The sequence below is a fragment of the Glandiceps talaboti genome, chromosome 7 (assembly GCF_964340395.1).
Source record: "Glandiceps talaboti chromosome 7, keGlaTala1.1, whole genome shotgun sequence".
NCBI lineage: Eukaryota > Metazoa > Hemichordata > Enteropneusta > Spengelidae > Glandiceps > Glandiceps talaboti.
Genome location: NC_135555.1, coordinates 21,168,350 through 21,186,812, shown reverse-complemented (window position 1 = coordinate 21,186,812; position 18,463 = coordinate 21,168,350). Strand labels below are relative to the sequence as shown.

The window sequence follows — 18,463 nt, the reverse complement described above, 5'->3', positions numbered from 1 at the left end:
CCAATCCTCATCCATATGGCCACTTTAACACCTTTGGGCAAGCTGATAGGCATGGTATGATACATTGTATCTTTCAGACTAGTCACGTTGTCGACAACATCTTATTTCATAAATTGATATGTTGGTAGAATGTGAACATGTTTGTATGATTATACTCCAAAGAAACTGCCAGGAGTCACCACAAAAGTTGCAATAAAATGATGAAATTTTTAATTTTGATTATAAATGTGAAAGTACAAGCAGAAAATCATAACACATAACAGAAGTGAGTTATGTTTCAGAACTTTGTACATGTTATCGACCAAACTAATTGAAATATAGAATTTCCAATCTTCCATCTTGGAAATGTTTTGTTTGTTTGTTATTTCATCCCACCATATTTCTTTTTCTTCCACGCAATCTGACTTCATCTAGTTTTTTTAATACATCAGAAGACTTCTTGGACATTTTGCGATACGTTGCTAATATATGTTCAAAAATGTTTTCAGTGTTCGGATGTGTACTTAGAAAAGCTCTTTCCAAGACATACAGGTCGACACCCTTATCTTCATGCAAACCTGACACAGAACTGAGACCAAAATCTATCAGTATCACAGGTGATGATGGATCTACTGGTTGCCGTAGCAACATATTGGAGGTCGTAAGGTCACCATGTATGATATCATTGTCATGCATTGTTGCCAGGGCTGTTCCTATTTTCTGAGCTAATGAAATCAACGTCTGAGGGTTTGTTTCTTGAGTTTTCTTCTGTTCCTCCGCAACATAATCTCTCACTGTGATAGAGTTTTCTATATTTTCCATGTAGATCTTGTGTGATTCATAGTCCACGAAATACACTGTGGGTGTACATAAACCTGAGAAGATAAAAAGTATAAGATGCGATTGAAATTTTTTAGGTATTACGCAAACGTCTGCAAATATTGATGAGGTGTCTTACACTGAACGTAAGAAGCATGTTAGAAAGATGTACACCTATGCTTTGAGATGTTTAACAGCACTTTCAGACACAGAAAGCATACCACTGATTTGACTGCATGAACAAACTGAATCATCACTAAACCACAGGTCTTTTTACAGCACCATCCAAGATGCACTACTGGTACCAAGAGATTTTGTTGTCAGTGGAAATATGCACTCTCTCTCAAGAATGACAAGCTGCTGACAGCTTGTATGCTTCACAGTCTGGGGTGAATTCTGGGAGATACAAGGTAACTCTGATTACTCATTGCATGGTTGATCTGTACGTTATGGACGAGCATTGGGTATTTATTTAAGATTTTTGATTTATAAAACAATTTTATCATGGCTTCCTACTAGAAAAATCAACATGAACCAACACAGACCAAGTCTGTATTTGTAACTCAACACATTGCAAAAAGTTAACTAATGTGTACAATATTTTGTTATTGCACATAAAATATCAAACGCTTTACATTACACTTTTTTTTAAATAGCTTTTTGTAAAATATTGAGTTACAAACACAGACTTGGTCTATGTTGTTTCAACATTGATTTTTCAAGTAGGATGCCATGATAACATTGTTTTATAAATTAAAAATCCTATTAATAATACCCAATCTTCATCCATATATGGCCACTTTGATATAACTACGGATATACATATATGTGAACAAATATTTTAACTGTAATACCAGTATTGGTAGCAGGCATTTTCTATATAAACTCTGGCAGTTTTTTTCTATTTTGTTGGTTCAACAATGAGACGCGAGAGTCTTTGATGATTGTTTTGACAACAGACATGGTTACAACTTTTTTATATTAAATACCCAAATAAAGTAGAGAAAACTATAACTTGATATTAAAAGTAAATTTATACAACTACAGTAACTTGACTTAATTGGTCAAGAACATTGCTGAAATTTAAGAACATATGAAGAATGAATTTTTCAGACCAGTGTGCTAGGATATTGTACTGCAAATGTCCCCGATTAGGTTGTGGGGTGGGGGACTTGTTGATTTTTGTGGGGTGTGGGGTTGAGGGGGCGGGTTGGTGGCTTGTTGATTTCACACAACTTAATCAAGTTAATGGTCTTTCACATGAATACATGTATGTATGTATGTATGTATGTATGTATGTATGTATGTATGTATGTATGTATGTATGTATGTATGTATGTATGTATGTATGTATGTATGTACAAATATTGCAAGTGTTTTATCTCAGTAACATGATCATATTAATGTTATATCGACAGTATATTTGAAAGTTGTTATCGGAGTGCTGATACTTGAGATACATACCAGCTTTTCTGCATCGTAAAATACAGCTGACTTCCCTTGTGGTCCGTCGATGTGTTAGTTTCTTATCCAAAGATGGGTGTCGGTATTTTTTCTTGAAGCGTTCCTTGATGATAGCAGGTCGGCCCATAAATGTGCTTGAATACACTCTAGCCTCAGCTCCTTGCTTTATTAGCTTCCCATTCACACCGATGTGGTCTAAACTGGACGTTGGTGCACCGTCTGGTTCCATTTTGCTTCCAAATTTCCTGCTAAAATCTGTAGATTTGTGATATGGTACGAGACATGTGTTGCACGACTATGTCGACGCTCGGGTTATGGTGCCCTCAACGGTAACCTTTTGACCTTTGGTTATAAATAATAATAAGGAAGTCGTTTATATTATTAGGCATAGCATAGCACCACAGTTTCTCCATTATATACTCTGTAAGTCCAAAGTACAGGTACTACGATGTGCTGAAAATGTATATTGGTGAAAAAGTCATACTTGAGATCTAACTGACTAAAACGGTATCCATCAACTCATTGGGAAAAACTAGTAGTAGTACTTGTTGCCTCAGTAACATAACAATGGCTTCATCACGTGAGAAAGAGGATGAAATGACACTATATTACCACCCAGCATTATATTTTTCACAAAGGGTAAGTTTTAAAATTTGAAGTGTTGTGGATATTTGGTCGTGGTTTACAACTACCATTATTGTGTTCAAAAGCTCCAGTAAATTGCATCTCAAAATGGCCTTTGTTTATATGCAATTACTTATATTATTATACATAGTATATTTTTTATTTTCTGTCACAATTTTATTTCATTTAGATCGCTTTAGTTCTTGAAGAAAAGGGATTGAAATACAAGACAAAGTTTGTGAACAGTCAAACTGGTGAACACATGTCACAGTGGTATAGAGAAATCAATCCACAAGGCGAAGTCCCATCTATAAGTTGTAATGGATATAATGTTGGAGACTCCGAGAGATTGCTGGACTATTTAGATAAAGTGTTTCCCCGTAGTAAGTGTCCTAGATTGATTGATCATCCTCAATTTAAGTAAACTAGAAACTATACGTGTTGGGTTTGTTTTCTATGAGTTCTCTTTCCACAAATGGACATATTCAACTGAAAATATAGGTTAGAATCTCCTGCTGGGGAAAGGTTGAACAGCGTACATGTATGTCAGTAGTATAGTCCATCACACACCGACACTGGCAGTTGTAAAATTGATTACTTCGTTCGGTTTACTACAAACTAACCCTTCAGTCTAGGTGAGAATGTGATAACATCATCACATTTATATCAACACTGTAATAGCATTAAAGTAATGCTGTCATTGATAAGAATGGACTGTCATGCTAGAGAAAGCCATTTGACTATCCGGTGGAGAGAGATTGTAGCAAATGAGCCCACATGTATAGTTTCTAGACTAATGTGGTGGCTCTCTGAGAGTTCAAATTTCAAGATCGCTCTAAGCCAATTTGACACACGATTTCTAGTGACACACCAAAATTTGGTGTTCCCCTATCTCTTACTATGCCTATATCCCTATATCTTTCTCCATCATAACAAATTCCATTAATTTACAGTTTCTCTGAGTTTGTAAAGAAATTTATCCAAATTTAACTGCCAATTTGCATAATAAAAAAAAATTAAACTTATCCGAGTGAAAACGTAGTACTCTTGTATTTGCCCAGCTCTGTATATACTGTATACATCATCCTGCCAATGCATACAGTCTGATGTGTTAATGATACACTGCTCATAAAATCTGTGTCATTTGCATATTAAAAAATAATATGAGTCACTTTGTACAGCATCATAGTATAATGTCATCCAAGGAATGTTTTAGGAAACACTTTTACCTGTCTGCAATTCAATTTTGAAATGATTCTTGATTTTCACTTTTATCTTTTTTATCCGTCTTTTTTATGCTCTTTCTTTTCTTTTTTTACACTGTATTTTAGGAATGCTAATGAATAGTTATATTTCAATATTTTTAAACATAATGGCAATAAAATATCTGAATCTGAATGTGAATCATCTCACAGATCATTTGATAAAAAATATGAAAAAAGTGGTCCTAGGACTGATGCTTGCCGTATGTCACTTGGAATTTCATGTAAACTTGACACTCCTCCATGAATGGCAACTCTTGGTTTCCTCCAAAATATAAATTGTTGTATCAATGAAACATGCAACATATATTAATTCCAAATGTTCCAAGTTTACGAGTAGCAAATGATTTATAAACGTCGACTGTTGGAATGTAATGATGTAAACAATGTACAAGTAGCGTATTAACTGTCCCCAATAAAGACTAACTTAATTGCGCAGAATTCGAAGACTGTGTGGGTGCAGGCTAAGTTGTTTGAAATGACATTTTATCTCATCATCTCATTGAATTAGATGTGAGAAGAGATTTGAAGTCATGGATAGCCTCTAGACTAGGGGTTCTAATTGTGATAGCCTCTAGACTAGGGGCTCTAATTGTGATAGCCTCTAGACTAGGGGCTCTAATCGTGATAGCCTCTAGACTAGGGGCTCTAATTGTGATAGCCTCTAGACTAGGGGCTCTAATTGTGATAGCCTCTAGACTAGGGGTTCTCATTATATGGATAGCCTCTAGACTAGGGGTTCTAATTGTGATAGCCTCTAGACTAGGGGCTCTAATTGTGATAGCCTCTAGACTAGGTGTTCTCATTATATGGTTAGCCTCTAGACTAGGGGTTCTCGTTATATGGATAGCCTCTAGACTAGGGGTTCTAATTGTGATAGCCTCTAGAGTAGGGGCTCTAATTGTGATAGCCTCTAGACTAGAGGTTCTCGTTATATGGATAGCCTCTAGACTAGGGATTCTAATTGTATGGATAGCCTCTAGACTAGGGGTCCTCGTTATATGGATAGCCTCTAGACTAGGGGTTTTCATTATATGGTTAGCCGCTAGACTAGGGGTTCTAATTGTATGGATAGTCTCTAGACTAGGAGTTCTAATTGTATGGATAGTCTCTAGACTAGGGGTTCTCATTGTATGGATAGCCTCTAGACTAGGGGTTCTAATTGTATGGATAGTCTCTAGACTAGGGGTTCTAATTGTATGGATAGCCTCTAGACTAGGGGTTCTAATTGTATGGATAGTCTCTAGACTAGGGGTTCTAATTGTATGGATAACCTCTAGACTAGGGGTTCTCATTGTATGGATAGTCTCTAGACTAGGGGTTCTCATTATATGGATAGCCTCTAGACTAGGGGTTCTCATTGTACGGATAGCCTCTAGACTAGGGGTTTTCATTGTATGGATATCCTCTAGGCTAGGGGTTTCATTATATGGATAGCCTCTAGACTAGGGGTTCTCATATGGATAGCCTCTAGACTAGGGGTTCTCATTATATGGATAGCCTCTAGACTAGGGGTTCTCATTATATGGATAGCCTCTAGACTAGGGGTTCTCATTGTACGGATAGCCTCTAGACTAGGGGTTCTCGTTATATGGATAGCCTCTAGACTATGGGTTCTCATTATATGGATAGCCTCTAGATTAGGGGTTCTCATTATATGGATAGCCTCTAGACTAGGGGATCTCATTGTATGGATAGCCTCTAGACTAGGGGTTCTCATTATATGGATAGCCTCTAGACTAGGGGTTCTCGTTATATGGATAGCCTTTTGACTACAATTTAGCCAACAATCAGCTTGCATGTCAAAGATATGTAAGCTTTGCCCTACACAGTGTTAGTTGAAGCCCACCAACAGTTAAATCAAGCTGTATACAAACTAAAACAGACTTCTGACACAGACCAAAACTACTGTTGCAACAAGTTGATATAAGTTGTCAATAGACGTTCATGTAATTATACACTCGCATTAAGGTGACATCTCTGATAGCAAGTTTTCCTCAACTGGCCACACATTCAACCTCATTCAGTTTTTACACAAATCTTGATTACAGATTGTCTATTTGCATATCAAGGCATTTGTTATCAGTATCACCCAAGTCATGCAACATTGGTTTTAGTTTGTGTCCAATCTAGTTTGCCTACAGCATGATTTTACCAATTTCACCAACTTCATCAGCATAGAAGCATGAAAGTCTTACTGCTGCCCTTTCGTGAGGAGCTAAATTCAAAAATGCCAAAGTGTACATAAGAGTGTTTCTTTTTTTATAAGTATTTCTCATACCCCAAATAAGCATATTTTTAATGTAAAGAAACTGTTTGAATTCAAAGACAAGTCATTGAAGTAGTGATGTTTCATCATTGTTAGTGACGTAACAATATATTTTCAACAATTTGCAACATTTTACAATATTGTATTTCCAGTTCCACTGTACCTCATCTCTTGAGATTTGATTGCAAGTTTCAAATTGACACTTTAATTATTTAGTTAGTCGTTGTTCCGTCATCTGAATGTTCATTCATTAACAGGTTTTTATTGATATTTTCAAACTTTACAGCTCCACGACTACAACCACCTGACTACACTTCTGAAGGTCAGAAGGTTCGCTACTGGAGAAGTAAAATCAACAGTATACCAGTTGAGTTTATTACACTTGGATGTATAATGTTCAGGAGTAAACTGACAAGAGGTTCCAGTATACCGGAAAATGTACCACGGCATTTACCAGGTAGGTGCTAGGTTCCAGTATACCAGACAGTGTACCACAGAATTTACCAGGTAGGAGCTACAAGGATTTTAAAGTGACACCACAATCTGTAACTGAAGGCATGTTTTCAGCCAAATTCAGTGGAAAAACGCACAATGGTCATTCATTCATATTCCAGTTATACCACAATTCAAACATTTCTCATAAGAGAGTGCTCCACATGAACAGAAATGAGGGCTAAAAATCACTAGGCAGTACCTATCATGTTTTTGTCATCTTCTAATTTCATTGCTTTTTCTCAATTTTCATTAAAATATTATTGCACTGAATTTGTATGATTCTTTATCTTTGACTCCGTCAGATCAAATAGGCTTGGTACGAGACCATTTCAGACATCAGTTTCGAGGACATCTACATGGAGCACAGACGTCTGATGATGATGACGACGAGGAAACAGAGCTTGATGTGTATGGAACTGTAGTCAGAGATATCAACAATGTCAGGGAACAAATTGGAGTACTTGATATGGTCCTGGAAGAAATTGAAAGTGAACTTGGCAAAACTAGACTAATGTATGGTACAAGTAAGATATCAATATATTGTGTTTTTTATGACTGCATGTACTCAAATTACCAATTACTGTACTCGTTTCCATGGCAACTAAATGAGACACCAGGGATTTAGAGAAATGCACTCAAGCATTTAGTCTCGTATTAAACAAGATCTCAGATTTGTGCTCGGAAGGTTGCTGTACAAAATATAAGGATGACAGTACCTCTGGCATATGCCTTTGAGAGTGTGTTTGGGGCTGTGGGATGTTTGGACTCTTTTAGAGTTACCTGAATTGATCAAGGGTCTAACAGCATTAACTATCAAGCATTTAGACTTGGAAATGACTGATATTCACACACACATTATGATCTTAGGATTTTCTTTCATGGCTTTACACTGAAAGTTTCCATACACTGTATTTCTGTGAGACTTGACATGCCAGCATTCATAGTATACCCATCTGGATTATTTGAAAACGGAATTAGATGGATTGACAATAGGCACTGGCCAATAGCACATTGAAAACAATTAAACATCAGTATTATTAAAGCAAATAATATGAATTTGATGAATTCAATCAATCAATCAATCAATCAATCAATCAATCAATCAATCAATCAATCAATCAATCAATCAGGCAATCAGTCAGTCAGTCAGTCAGTCAATCAGTCAATCAGCCAGTCAGTCAGTCAGTCAATCAATCAAACTAGCATTCAGTCAGTCAGTCAGTCAGTCAATCAGTCAATCAGTCAGTCAAACAATCAAGCAGTCAGTCAGTCAGTCAGTCAGTCAATCAACCAAAATTGATTTACAATATGCCACACTGGCAGTCACTGCATTTATTATAGCTTTGTTCAATGCCATCAGTAAGAGTCGATCCATACAAAATGCTTTTTTGAGCAAATATTTGTATCTTCAGTTTTTCTTGAAAGTGTTGAGTTTGTGCTTAACAGTGCCTTATAGGTACACAGTCTAGACAGGCAGTCTATAAACACAGCTACTGTATATGTTTCTACATGACCTCAGAACCTATTAATTACTCATTTCCATGGCAACACAAAGGTGCAGCACCACTGGAAACTGTACCAATCATGAAAATTTGACTGACATCTATTATCAGAATCTCAAATTGTTTCATATCTTTGGTGGGGGTGGGGGTGGTGGAGGGGTGCATGGAAAGGACTTGCCCTGGGTTGCTGCAGTTACATCTGGAGCTTCATAAAATTTCAATTTTCATTGATGGCTGCATATTGAAATTAATTAGTGTTTTGCTGTAAATTATGTAAGTGTGTGTAATTCAGCTTTATATCTCCTATTTTGCATTCCCTGGCTTTTTTTGTTGTCTTCCTTTTTTCGGCCATGTTTCTCTGGTCAATACAAACTGTTGAAAGATAGAAAAAAAAAGCAAACAAAAACTCTCTCAACCAGATCAGTCAAACATATAATTATGTAAGACACAATTAAAGTGATAAGTACATTAGAACACTGATACAAAATGCATACAGGGCTTTAGTGGAACTAAGATGGTGTGACCTTTGACCTTATCATGCTAACTATGTGACCTTTGACCTACATATTAACGCAAACGTTTTCTTTTCACTTGCAGATCAGGAACACTGGCTGATAAGTCGAAGTTTCACTGCAGCTGATGTGTACCTAGGTGTGCTTCTCAATAGAGTTGAGTATGCTGGCTTGGCTTACCACTTTCAAGGTTCTATGCCTCTGTTGACAGACTACTACGTAAGACTATGTCAGAGAGCCACCTATAGGAAGGCAGTTGTAAATATTCCATCAGTCATATTCAGGTTGATTGTTATACCAGCTATTGTCAAGAAAATCAAACGTATAGCACCTTTCGTCCTTGGGGTTGGTTTGGTGATTGCAGCTGTTGTACTTGGCTATAAGTACATTCCACCATAAAGTGTGATGTGATCGAGGGGGGTTCAACTAATTGTCCACTGATACTGAGTATACCCCTCTAGTGTGAGGTAAAGTGTGATTGGAGGGGGTACAATCAATTGTACATTACTAATTACCCCTAGTGACATAAAGTGTGATTGTAAGGAGGGGTACAGCCCAGAGTGAAATGCCCCACCCCCACCTCACCCCCACCCCTACCCCCACCATGTGGAAACATAAGGCATGATAATGCTACTGTAAATGTACTTGTCTTGGTGCATTTAAACTTCAATAAATCTACCATTAGTATTTCTGATAATTGAGAATTTACCACTGAAAGTGATAATATTTTCACACTAATATATTTTGATGTATTGAAATAAGTGTAAAGCCAAAAAACTTACAAATGCACTGTATTTGACTGAGGACAGTGTGCCCACATTAATTTCTATAGATGTTCTCATAGTTCGGTAGAAGTACTATCTTTTCAAGTTTATATATTCAAAGACTGTACCATTATTTCAGAGCATTGTGATTAAAAAAAAAAACTATGAAAATTTGATCAAATAGTAAAATTTGCAGCTGATATCATACAACTTACAAACATAGCTTTTATGGTAATATAACCAATATATGATTAAATCAAGAAAGACAATTTATTCAAGAAGGACATCAAGACACATCTGTTTGCAAGAGCTTTCTCTAACTTTTTACATTGATCTACTATTGTTCCTGTTCAGTGCCATAGAACATTATGTCGTATTGGATTTTGATGTTATACAATTTCTTTTCATTATTATTTTTTGATTGATTGATTGATTGATTGATTGATTGATTGATTGATGGTTATAGATTATAGAACATTTCAAGTCAAAATATCCGACTCTAAGTCTAGATAACTTTATAGTTTCTGAACAAAGTTCAAATAGTTAGTATGAAAACTTAGTTTTGCCAATTTTTCTTGCCATTACTTTTGAAATGAGAATAAAGCAGTCATTGTTGGTTCTCTGATGATCTATGTTCTACACAAAGTTATGGACTATCAGAACACCACAGGAACTCTCTTTCAGAATTCATTTTTCTGTAGCATCTCTTTATGAAAAAAAATATTTATATATCATTCAGTGATAACTTTAGAATATTGTTTCTTTTCAGTTTCTGTTAAAGATAAGTAGTGAAATTTATGAGAAAGAATAAACTGGACATGAAATTGCCACTGGGGGCGCCAATCATATTCAGAAATCTGGGAACAATACACACTGTCTTAAATTTCAACTTTCCCATTACTCGACTGATTACTCAGATTTGAAATTCATTTTCATGTTTGTTCAAAACAATTAATTAAGATTATTATTTATATCCTCACAACTTTGATTGCTCAGCCTTTGAAGTATAATATCTCCAAATCCTATATTCATACCCCCCCCCCCCCCCCCCCCCCCCCCCGCCATAATGAGTATGAACATATATTTGGACCCGTTTGGACCTGACTTCTCAGCGGTTTGATTGTGATTGGCGCCCTCAGTGGCAAAACTTGGCAACGTGTAACTTGAAGGTGGATACAGTTGCTAGATGTTCACAATCTCCTGCATCCATATAATAATTCTAAGTTTAAAATCATTTTTATGAAACACAAGTCATGAATTTTAACGATTGTACAGCTACATCTTGATATATTTGTTTTGTCTATTTTATGTTTTTCAAGTTTTTCTGAATTTTAGTATTTTTATGGGGAATAAAAGTATATATATTATCTTTAAAACTAATGTAACATATTTTGTGTGCAGTATGTTTATTACGTTAGATATGAAACATATAGATTGTTAATGTTTACTGAGAATTTGCAGAAAATGATTTCATGTTATGCAGTCCTTCAAAGAATAAAACAGATTTTTAAAATATTAAACTGAGTGATTGGTTGTTGTTGCATACATACATACATACATACATACATACATACATACATACATACATACATACATACATACATACATACATACATACATGCATGCATACATACATACATACATACATAAATAATCACACACATACATACATACATTCAGTGGCATTTCTTTCGCAAACGAAATATATGGCCAGTTCCTTATTGACTACTGGTAAAGTTAATCTCCTGTCAATCACTAGTTAAGACTATACCATGGTACAAACATACATACATACATACATACATACATACATACATACATACATACATACATACATACATACATACATACATACATACAAACAAACCAACAAAGCCAAACTTTATATTTGAAATGAATTTCTTATAATGGTAGATATACATGATGAATATAGCTTATTTGGCTATAAGTATGTCAAGAAAGAAATGGTTAATGGAGACACTCATGGACAACAACTTTTTCTGGAAAAGCTAGTTACAACAATTGATCAACTCTGAAAATACATGTATGTGGTGTCTATCCTTTGTTAATTTAGATTACAAAATGAAGTAGGGCATACAACAGATATATGCATGGCTCATTGTTTCACTGATAATAATAGATAATGATATTTGGGTTGTGTTTTTCTTAAAATATCATTTGTATTGAGATTTTAATTTGCCACAATTATTACAAAATGCATCAAGGTAATTTACATAAAATGTTTGAGTTTGTGCTTCTGGATGCACACTTCTGAAACAAGAAATGAATTTGGTAATTATTGACAAATGACATTTAGTTGAATACTCACAGCTTCATTTGCATATCTGGTGTAATTTCATTTGTTTACTCATTTGAGCCATAGAGTATATAATAGCATATACAATTGTATTTGGTTAGAATAACTTGTTGTAATGATATATAAATAACGATAGTTCAATAAGATGTGGAGGGATTTTAAAAATGTCAACGACAACATGTCTTTCAGTTTACAGAATCATTTACATCGGTTTACAACTGAAAACCAGCAATATTATACCATGTGATTTATCTGCAATACATATTTGGGTAATACACCACTCTTTGGGGTGGTATACCACAAAGTTTTGACCTGGTCCAGTTTGAGACACATACCACAAGCGTTTCAGACTTGAGTCCATGGGGTCCATATCAAGTTACCAACTTTCAGACCAAAGTTGGCAAGGCCGTCATCTGTTACCAACTTACTTTTATAACAAGCTTTAGGCTAAAGTTGTTAGAGGCCTGTCTCAAGTTATCAACTTTAACACTTAACACATTTCAGACTTTTTAAAAGTTGATGCATATTAGATGTGTATTTTTATTGTTATTGTAATTATTGCTTATGCAACCTGCTTTTCATAATTTGGAAATTAAAGAGGAGGAGGAAACCAACTGCCATTTCAATTATAATACATTTAATAATTAATCTATCACCATTTTTCATGTTTTTAAAAATTACGTTTGACTGGTTATTAAACATGTTAAAATAGTTGTGTTAAAATTGAATTGTTCGGTATATATGTATTATTATGAAAATATATCAATAAATCATACTCCATGACTTTATCAAATAAGGTGTGAAGGTGTGTTCTATTGATTTTTTTTATCAAAGACCTGGCCTCCCTTTAAACAAATTTCACCCCACCTCATTGTAATGTAGATCATTGCATGTACATGCCTATTCAAGGTCATCCGTCCTGAGAACTACTTTTGGAAACAGAACTCTTCGACCCCGTATCATCGCAGCTCTGAAATAATCTTATATGTTCTACCCTTAATATATCTGGATACAAATTTATGTACAGCACATCCCCGGGATCAGAGCACACCAGTGTGACCTGTGAATCATAGCCGGGGTTACAAACTTTGCCACTACAAGATCTCGGACACGTACCGAAGTGTTCCCACAACAGAGGTCTATAAAGCCGCCGTACGCATAATCACCACTTCACATTTGCAAGGTAATCAATATTTTCTAGTGTTCAAGAATTTGACAGACTCTCCTCTCACCTTCCATGACACCGAAAGCAGCCTGGTATATCCATATCCAGCGTTATTAATCTCTCAGACTCGAACATAATTACGTCATTAATCTACTGTAACAATTATAAATGCTACCGAAATGTTTCCATTCAAGTATTTGTCCTTGTGAATTGCTATCTTTCAAGTGATAACCCGATTCTCCGTGGGGGGGGGGGGGGGGGGGGGGGGTCATTGTTATGTTGACACCATTTATAATTTTCAAGTTAACACAAACAGACTAAAAGAGACGTCATGAAATGGCGATTGTCGAGTAAAGGTAACTGTGATCACAGCCCACCAGGCGGACTGTCGTTGTATCAGGTAGGGTAAAGGCCGTTTTGGTTTGTCATGGCAGTGAATATTTCTGCTTGCAGTGCTGGCCAATGGACTTTGTAAGTCATCGTGATAAATGTCAATTTATTGAAATGTCAATTGTGGGTACTTTGCTGATGTCATAAAGTTTTAAAGGAAACAACAGAAGAAGAATATAAAAAATTCTCTCGATATATGTCACAATGTATTTGTGTGATAAGTATTCTGTCTTTATCTTAACAGAACCAAGAATCAGTGATTCTATAGTAGCCATGGCAACAACTAGGAATGGAAAGTTGACAATATATTATCATCCTTTTTCATACTTCTCACAGAGGGTAAGTATAAATATTAGTATCATGCTTCATTAAAAAAAAACTCTATGAAGTAAAACAATGGAAATACAAATGATGTACCCAGCTCTACACAATATTGACCACCAATCTGATTAAAATCTGATGTGGTGAATACAGCTTGAATTGATTTCTTTATTTAGGGTATGTCTTATTTCCATCTCTTTAGTGTCATTTGACCGAATGGCACCAATATTTGTAGTTAATATTTATTGCATGACTCAAAACTTGTAAAACACAGACACTTCATTCAAGTGTCTACCACCCATACTATCAGATGCAAGCTATCTTTTGTGACATTGACCTTTGACCTTGACCTTCAGGGTCAGTTATTAACATAAAGCCATTGCATGCTTGTCACAGACACATTGTAGTATTTACACATTGCCAATTTCTTTTAAATGATGTTTGCAAGTCATAATAAAGAAAATAAATATGCACGAGCATTATTTTTGGTGCTCATGTCACTTTTACTGAGTGGCAGCCATTTTTGTAGTTATAAATCATTATTTACTGCATAATTAAAAAACTGTAATACATAGCGACTCCATTCAAACGTCTACCCCATATTATCGGACACAAGCTGTCAATGGAGCCCTTGACCTTTGACCTTGACTTTCAAGGGCAATTATCAAAATCAAGCCAATTCCTGCCTATCACAGACACATTGCAGTGTTTACACATTGCCAATTTCTTTTAAATCATGTTTTGCAAGAAATGTTGAGGAAAAGAAATATACACATGCATTATTTTTGGTGTTCATGTAATTTTACTGAATGGCTGCAAGAATCACTACATAACTAACCAACTTCAAGACTATTCAAGTGTCAAACCCCATATAATCACATGCAAGCTTCCTCATGAGTGACCGTTGACCTTTACCTTGACCTACAAGGTAGACCATCAAAATTAAGCTATTACATAACAAACACACACTCACACACACACCTATGGTTTATTTGGTTCTTTGGCCACTGGCCTTAGGTACAAATGTATAAAAAATATAACAAATGGTCACTAGAAGAGTTACAGAAATTAAATAAATAAAGAACATATCAAGACAGAAAAAAGTAAACAAGTCAATATGGTATTAATAGCTATGTCGAACATCATGGTATTCATTATCGACTCGGATTTTGAACTGCTTCAATAATGATATATTAAAGAACAGAACTGAGTGTTTATTTTTCTACTTCATCAGGTACTTCTGACTTTGGAAGAAAAGGGATTGGAATATGAGGAAGAGATACTAGATCCACATAGTGGAGACAACAAGGAACCATGGTATCTACAGATTAACCCCAAAGGAGAAGTTCCAACAGTCACGTTCAATGGTCAAAATGTTCCTGATTCCAATACGATTGTTGATTTCTTGGATGAGCAGTTTTCAGAATGTATGTCCATTTGTAATGGGATTTGTAAATTAATAGATTTTAATTTCAAATTGATAAATAATAAGAATTACGTATGCAAGATACATTTTACCATATTTTGAAAGTTTTCATGATTTCCTCTGTTAGTCATACATTTCCCATCATATCACAGTTCAAAGGACGGACACACACACACACACACACACACACACACACACACACACACACACACACACACACACACATTTAACATAATTTCAGCACTCTATATTCATTGTTAATATGGTTTGGTGTGTTTTCGATTCATTTCTCCAGCACCAAGACTTCAGCCAGATGAGGAAAGTGCAGATGGACAGAATGTCCGACGATGGAGAAATCGAATTAATGATGTAGTAATTGAAATTATAAGTTATGGTTGTATATATCATAGAGACCTAACAAGAAACTCAAAAGTCCCAGCTGCTGCTACAAAACTGATACTAGGTAAATTAGTTTTCCATGAATTATTCAATGCACTAGACATCTGTTCTTCATTTGTTTTATTACAGCTCCAAGTTTTAGCCATACATTTCAGCAAAAACAAGAATTTTAGCCCACATATGCACATGTGGGGTCATGTTCTTATCTATAGTGACTTGTGATTTTTTTTCTTAGCTAGCCTTCAGAAATTACAAGGGGGAGGGCAGGGAGAAATCACGCCTATACTGTTAATGTAAAATGTGACATTCCCTCCCGCATTGTTTTCTTAAAAATAGGCCAGGCTCCCTCAATTCCCTTTCTCTAAAACAGCACCCCTCCCCATCTAAATATTTTGAAAAACATGGTTAAAATGTTGTCAGACATGAAAAGGGACCCAAGGCTGAGACTCATGATCACTGTTAACAACATGCACGGCATGTCGCACTGCTGTCACCACATTGAAAATTGTAATTACATTGGTTGTTTCACACCACTACTACCACCATTGTGAAGACACTGCATTGACTAATACCTGTGTTTGAATCTATTGGCCCACGTTCCCAAAGACTAGTGAATGTGGACACACTACCAACATTGTTGCATTGGGACAAAGATCAATATCCAATTTCTTACCACTCTCAGACTTACTCCCCTCCTCACATCACAACTAACAATTGATTCACTGCAAGGTTGTCGGTAGAGATAAAACTGCTATGTTCAGATATTACTGCAAAAGGGTGGGCAATGTCATGGTGGGATATGGCAGCAGTGAGAACTGGCAGCGGGACCAGGCAGTGGTGGGTTGCCAATATCACAAAATAATGTAAAGTTAGACAGTGCAGTGAGTAAAAGTAAAACGTGACTCTCCCCTAATCCCATTTTATAAAATATGAGAACCGATCTATAAAAAGTGATATCCCCATTCGTCACTCCTTGTAATTAGGTGTAATTACTGGTGTCTACCTAATCCTGCCATAGTGTTACTTTTGAAATCCTTTCAAATCATGCATTTTCACTCTGCTGAAGGTTGGAGAATAATTGTGAGTTATAAGGCAAGCTCTGATTCATGGGACCTTTTTGGCTTCTTTACAGTTGTTGCCTAATCTGGGGGTAATCTGAAGGATACTATCATCCTGCAAAGGTCTCTGGGCAGCCTAGACTCATAGATTTGTGTTTACAATCAATAATAACAGCTTGTTTATAACAACGATTGATTCAGGTTTGTAAGTGGAATGATACCACATTTCCCATAATTAAAGATGGCTGGCAATTACAAGTTCATATTTCTCTTACTTTGAAGGGAACCTAAAGTTATCGGATGAAATGTATCAAAAATATATGATAAAATATCCTGACTACAAGGAAACATATGAAATGAAGATGAACAAGTTTAGAAGGTTTCAAGAGACGTTCTCAGATCTTGGTGTTGTCAACAAGGAAATTGAAAACCTGGATGTTATCTTGGAAGAAATTGAAAACCAACTCCAAGAAACAAGTCAGAACTTTTCAGAAGGTAAACAATACTGAAAGTTCAGAAGTCCTAGGCAATTGTAACGTGAGTGAGTGAATGAGTGAGTGAGTGAGTGAGTGAGTGAGTAAATGAGTGATTGATTGATTGATTGAGTGAGTGAGTGAGTGGGTGAGTGAGTGAGTGAGTGAGTGAGTGAGTGAGTGAGTGGGTGGGTGAGTAAATGAGTGGTGACATTGACCTAAACCATAGCCATAGCAACCACAACCACAAACCTAAACTGAATACTTGACTATGGTGCTAATTTCACTGAATTAACACACTTTTATAATAATCAACTGTGTTCCGATGCTATTGGCAAATTTCTTTTTCAATTCCTTCACAGATGATGAGTACTGGTTTCTAGGTCAGACATTTACTGCAGCTGATGTATTCTTGGCTGTACTTCTTAACAGATTGAAGTTTATTGGACTTCTACATCACTTCCAAGACTCCAAACCTTTATTAACTGCATATTATAAGAGAGTACAGCAACGACCCAGCTTCAAGAAGGCTTGTATTGTTGAATTTGGTCCCTTGTTCTCGATGCTGATTAGAAAACTAATTGTCAAGAAAATAAAGAAAGTGGTACCAATATTACTGGGCGTTGGGTTGATTGGTGCTGCCATGGCATTTGGCTATAAGTATGTTAAAGAAAGGAATGGTTAAAAGAGACACTGGGTCAAACATGGACAACAACTTTTCATCTGGAAAAGCTAGTTACAACCATTTGACCAACTCTGAAAATACCTGTATGTGGTTTCTCTCCTTTGAAAAATGAAGTAGGGCATACAACAAATATGTTCATGACTCATTGTTTCTCTGACAAATTAAATAGACAATGATAGTTGGGTCGTGTTTTTAGAGGTATTGAGATGTTGCCACAACTGTTCTAAATGTATCAAGGTAATTTACTTAGACAATGCTAGATTTTATGCTTCTGGATGCACATCTTTCCTGAAACAAGTAATGAATTTGGTATTCTTTGGCACACGGCATATAGTTGAATATTCACAGCTTCATTTGAATATCTAGTGTAATTTCTCTAGTTATGCTTTTTGAACCATAATTTATGTTAGTTTATATTTGGTTGAAATGTGCTTGTTGAAATGATATATAAATAATGATAGTCTAAAAAGATGTTGAATTATTTACAAAGTGTTGACGACAACATATCTTTAAGTTTACAGGATTATTTTTTTACCTCT

General features: G+C 35.7%; 3 protein-coding genes across 4 annotated transcripts; 2 read left to right on the top strand and 1 right to left on the bottom strand.

The window, feature by feature from the left end:
• Positions 1-187: 187 nt before the first annotated feature.
• Positions 188-2,560, bottom strand: LOC144437836 (EKC/KEOPS complex subunit Tp53rkb-like). Its single transcript, XM_078126865.1, has 2 exons — positions 2,263-2,560; positions 188-854 (listed from the first exon to the last, which is right to left on the bottom strand). Exons 1-2 carry the CDS (start codon positions 2,489-2,491, stop codon positions 367-369), a joined length of 717 nt encoding a protein of 238 aa, XP_077982991.1. The 5' UTR covers positions 2,492-2,560; the 3' UTR covers positions 188-366.
• Positions 2,561-2,666: 106 nt separating this feature from the next.
• Positions 2,667-9,529, top strand: LOC144438248 (ganglioside-induced differentiation-associated protein 1-like). Of its 2 annotated transcripts, none has more exons than XM_078127295.1 (5): positions 2,667-2,901; positions 3,077-3,269; positions 6,704-6,874; positions 7,215-7,436; positions 9,012-9,529. In XM_078127295.1, the coding sequence occupies exons 1-5, from the start codon at positions 2,830-2,832 to the stop codon at positions 9,323-9,325; spliced, it is 972 nt and encodes a 323-aa protein (XP_077983421.1). In that variant the 5' UTR covers positions 2,667-2,829; the 3' UTR covers positions 9,326-9,529. The 2 variants fall into 2 exon arrangements, with proteins under 2 accessions (XP_077983421.1, XP_077983423.1); XM_078127297.1 differs by having other exon boundaries at positions 7,215-7,425; positions 9,012-9,157.
• Positions 9,530-13,095: 3,566 nt separating this feature from the next.
• On the top strand, positions 13,096-17,924 carry LOC144438090 (ganglioside-induced differentiation-associated protein 1-like). Its single transcript, XM_078127118.1, has 6 exons — positions 13,096-13,190; positions 13,807-13,901; positions 15,118-15,310; positions 15,605-15,772; positions 17,049-17,261; positions 17,602-17,924. The coding sequence occupies exons 2-6, from the start codon at positions 13,836-13,838 to the stop codon at positions 17,922-17,924; spliced, it is 963 nt and encodes a 320-aa protein (XP_077983244.1). The 5' UTR covers positions 13,096-13,190; positions 13,807-13,835.
• The last annotated feature ends 539 nt before the right edge of the window (positions 17,925-18,463 follow it).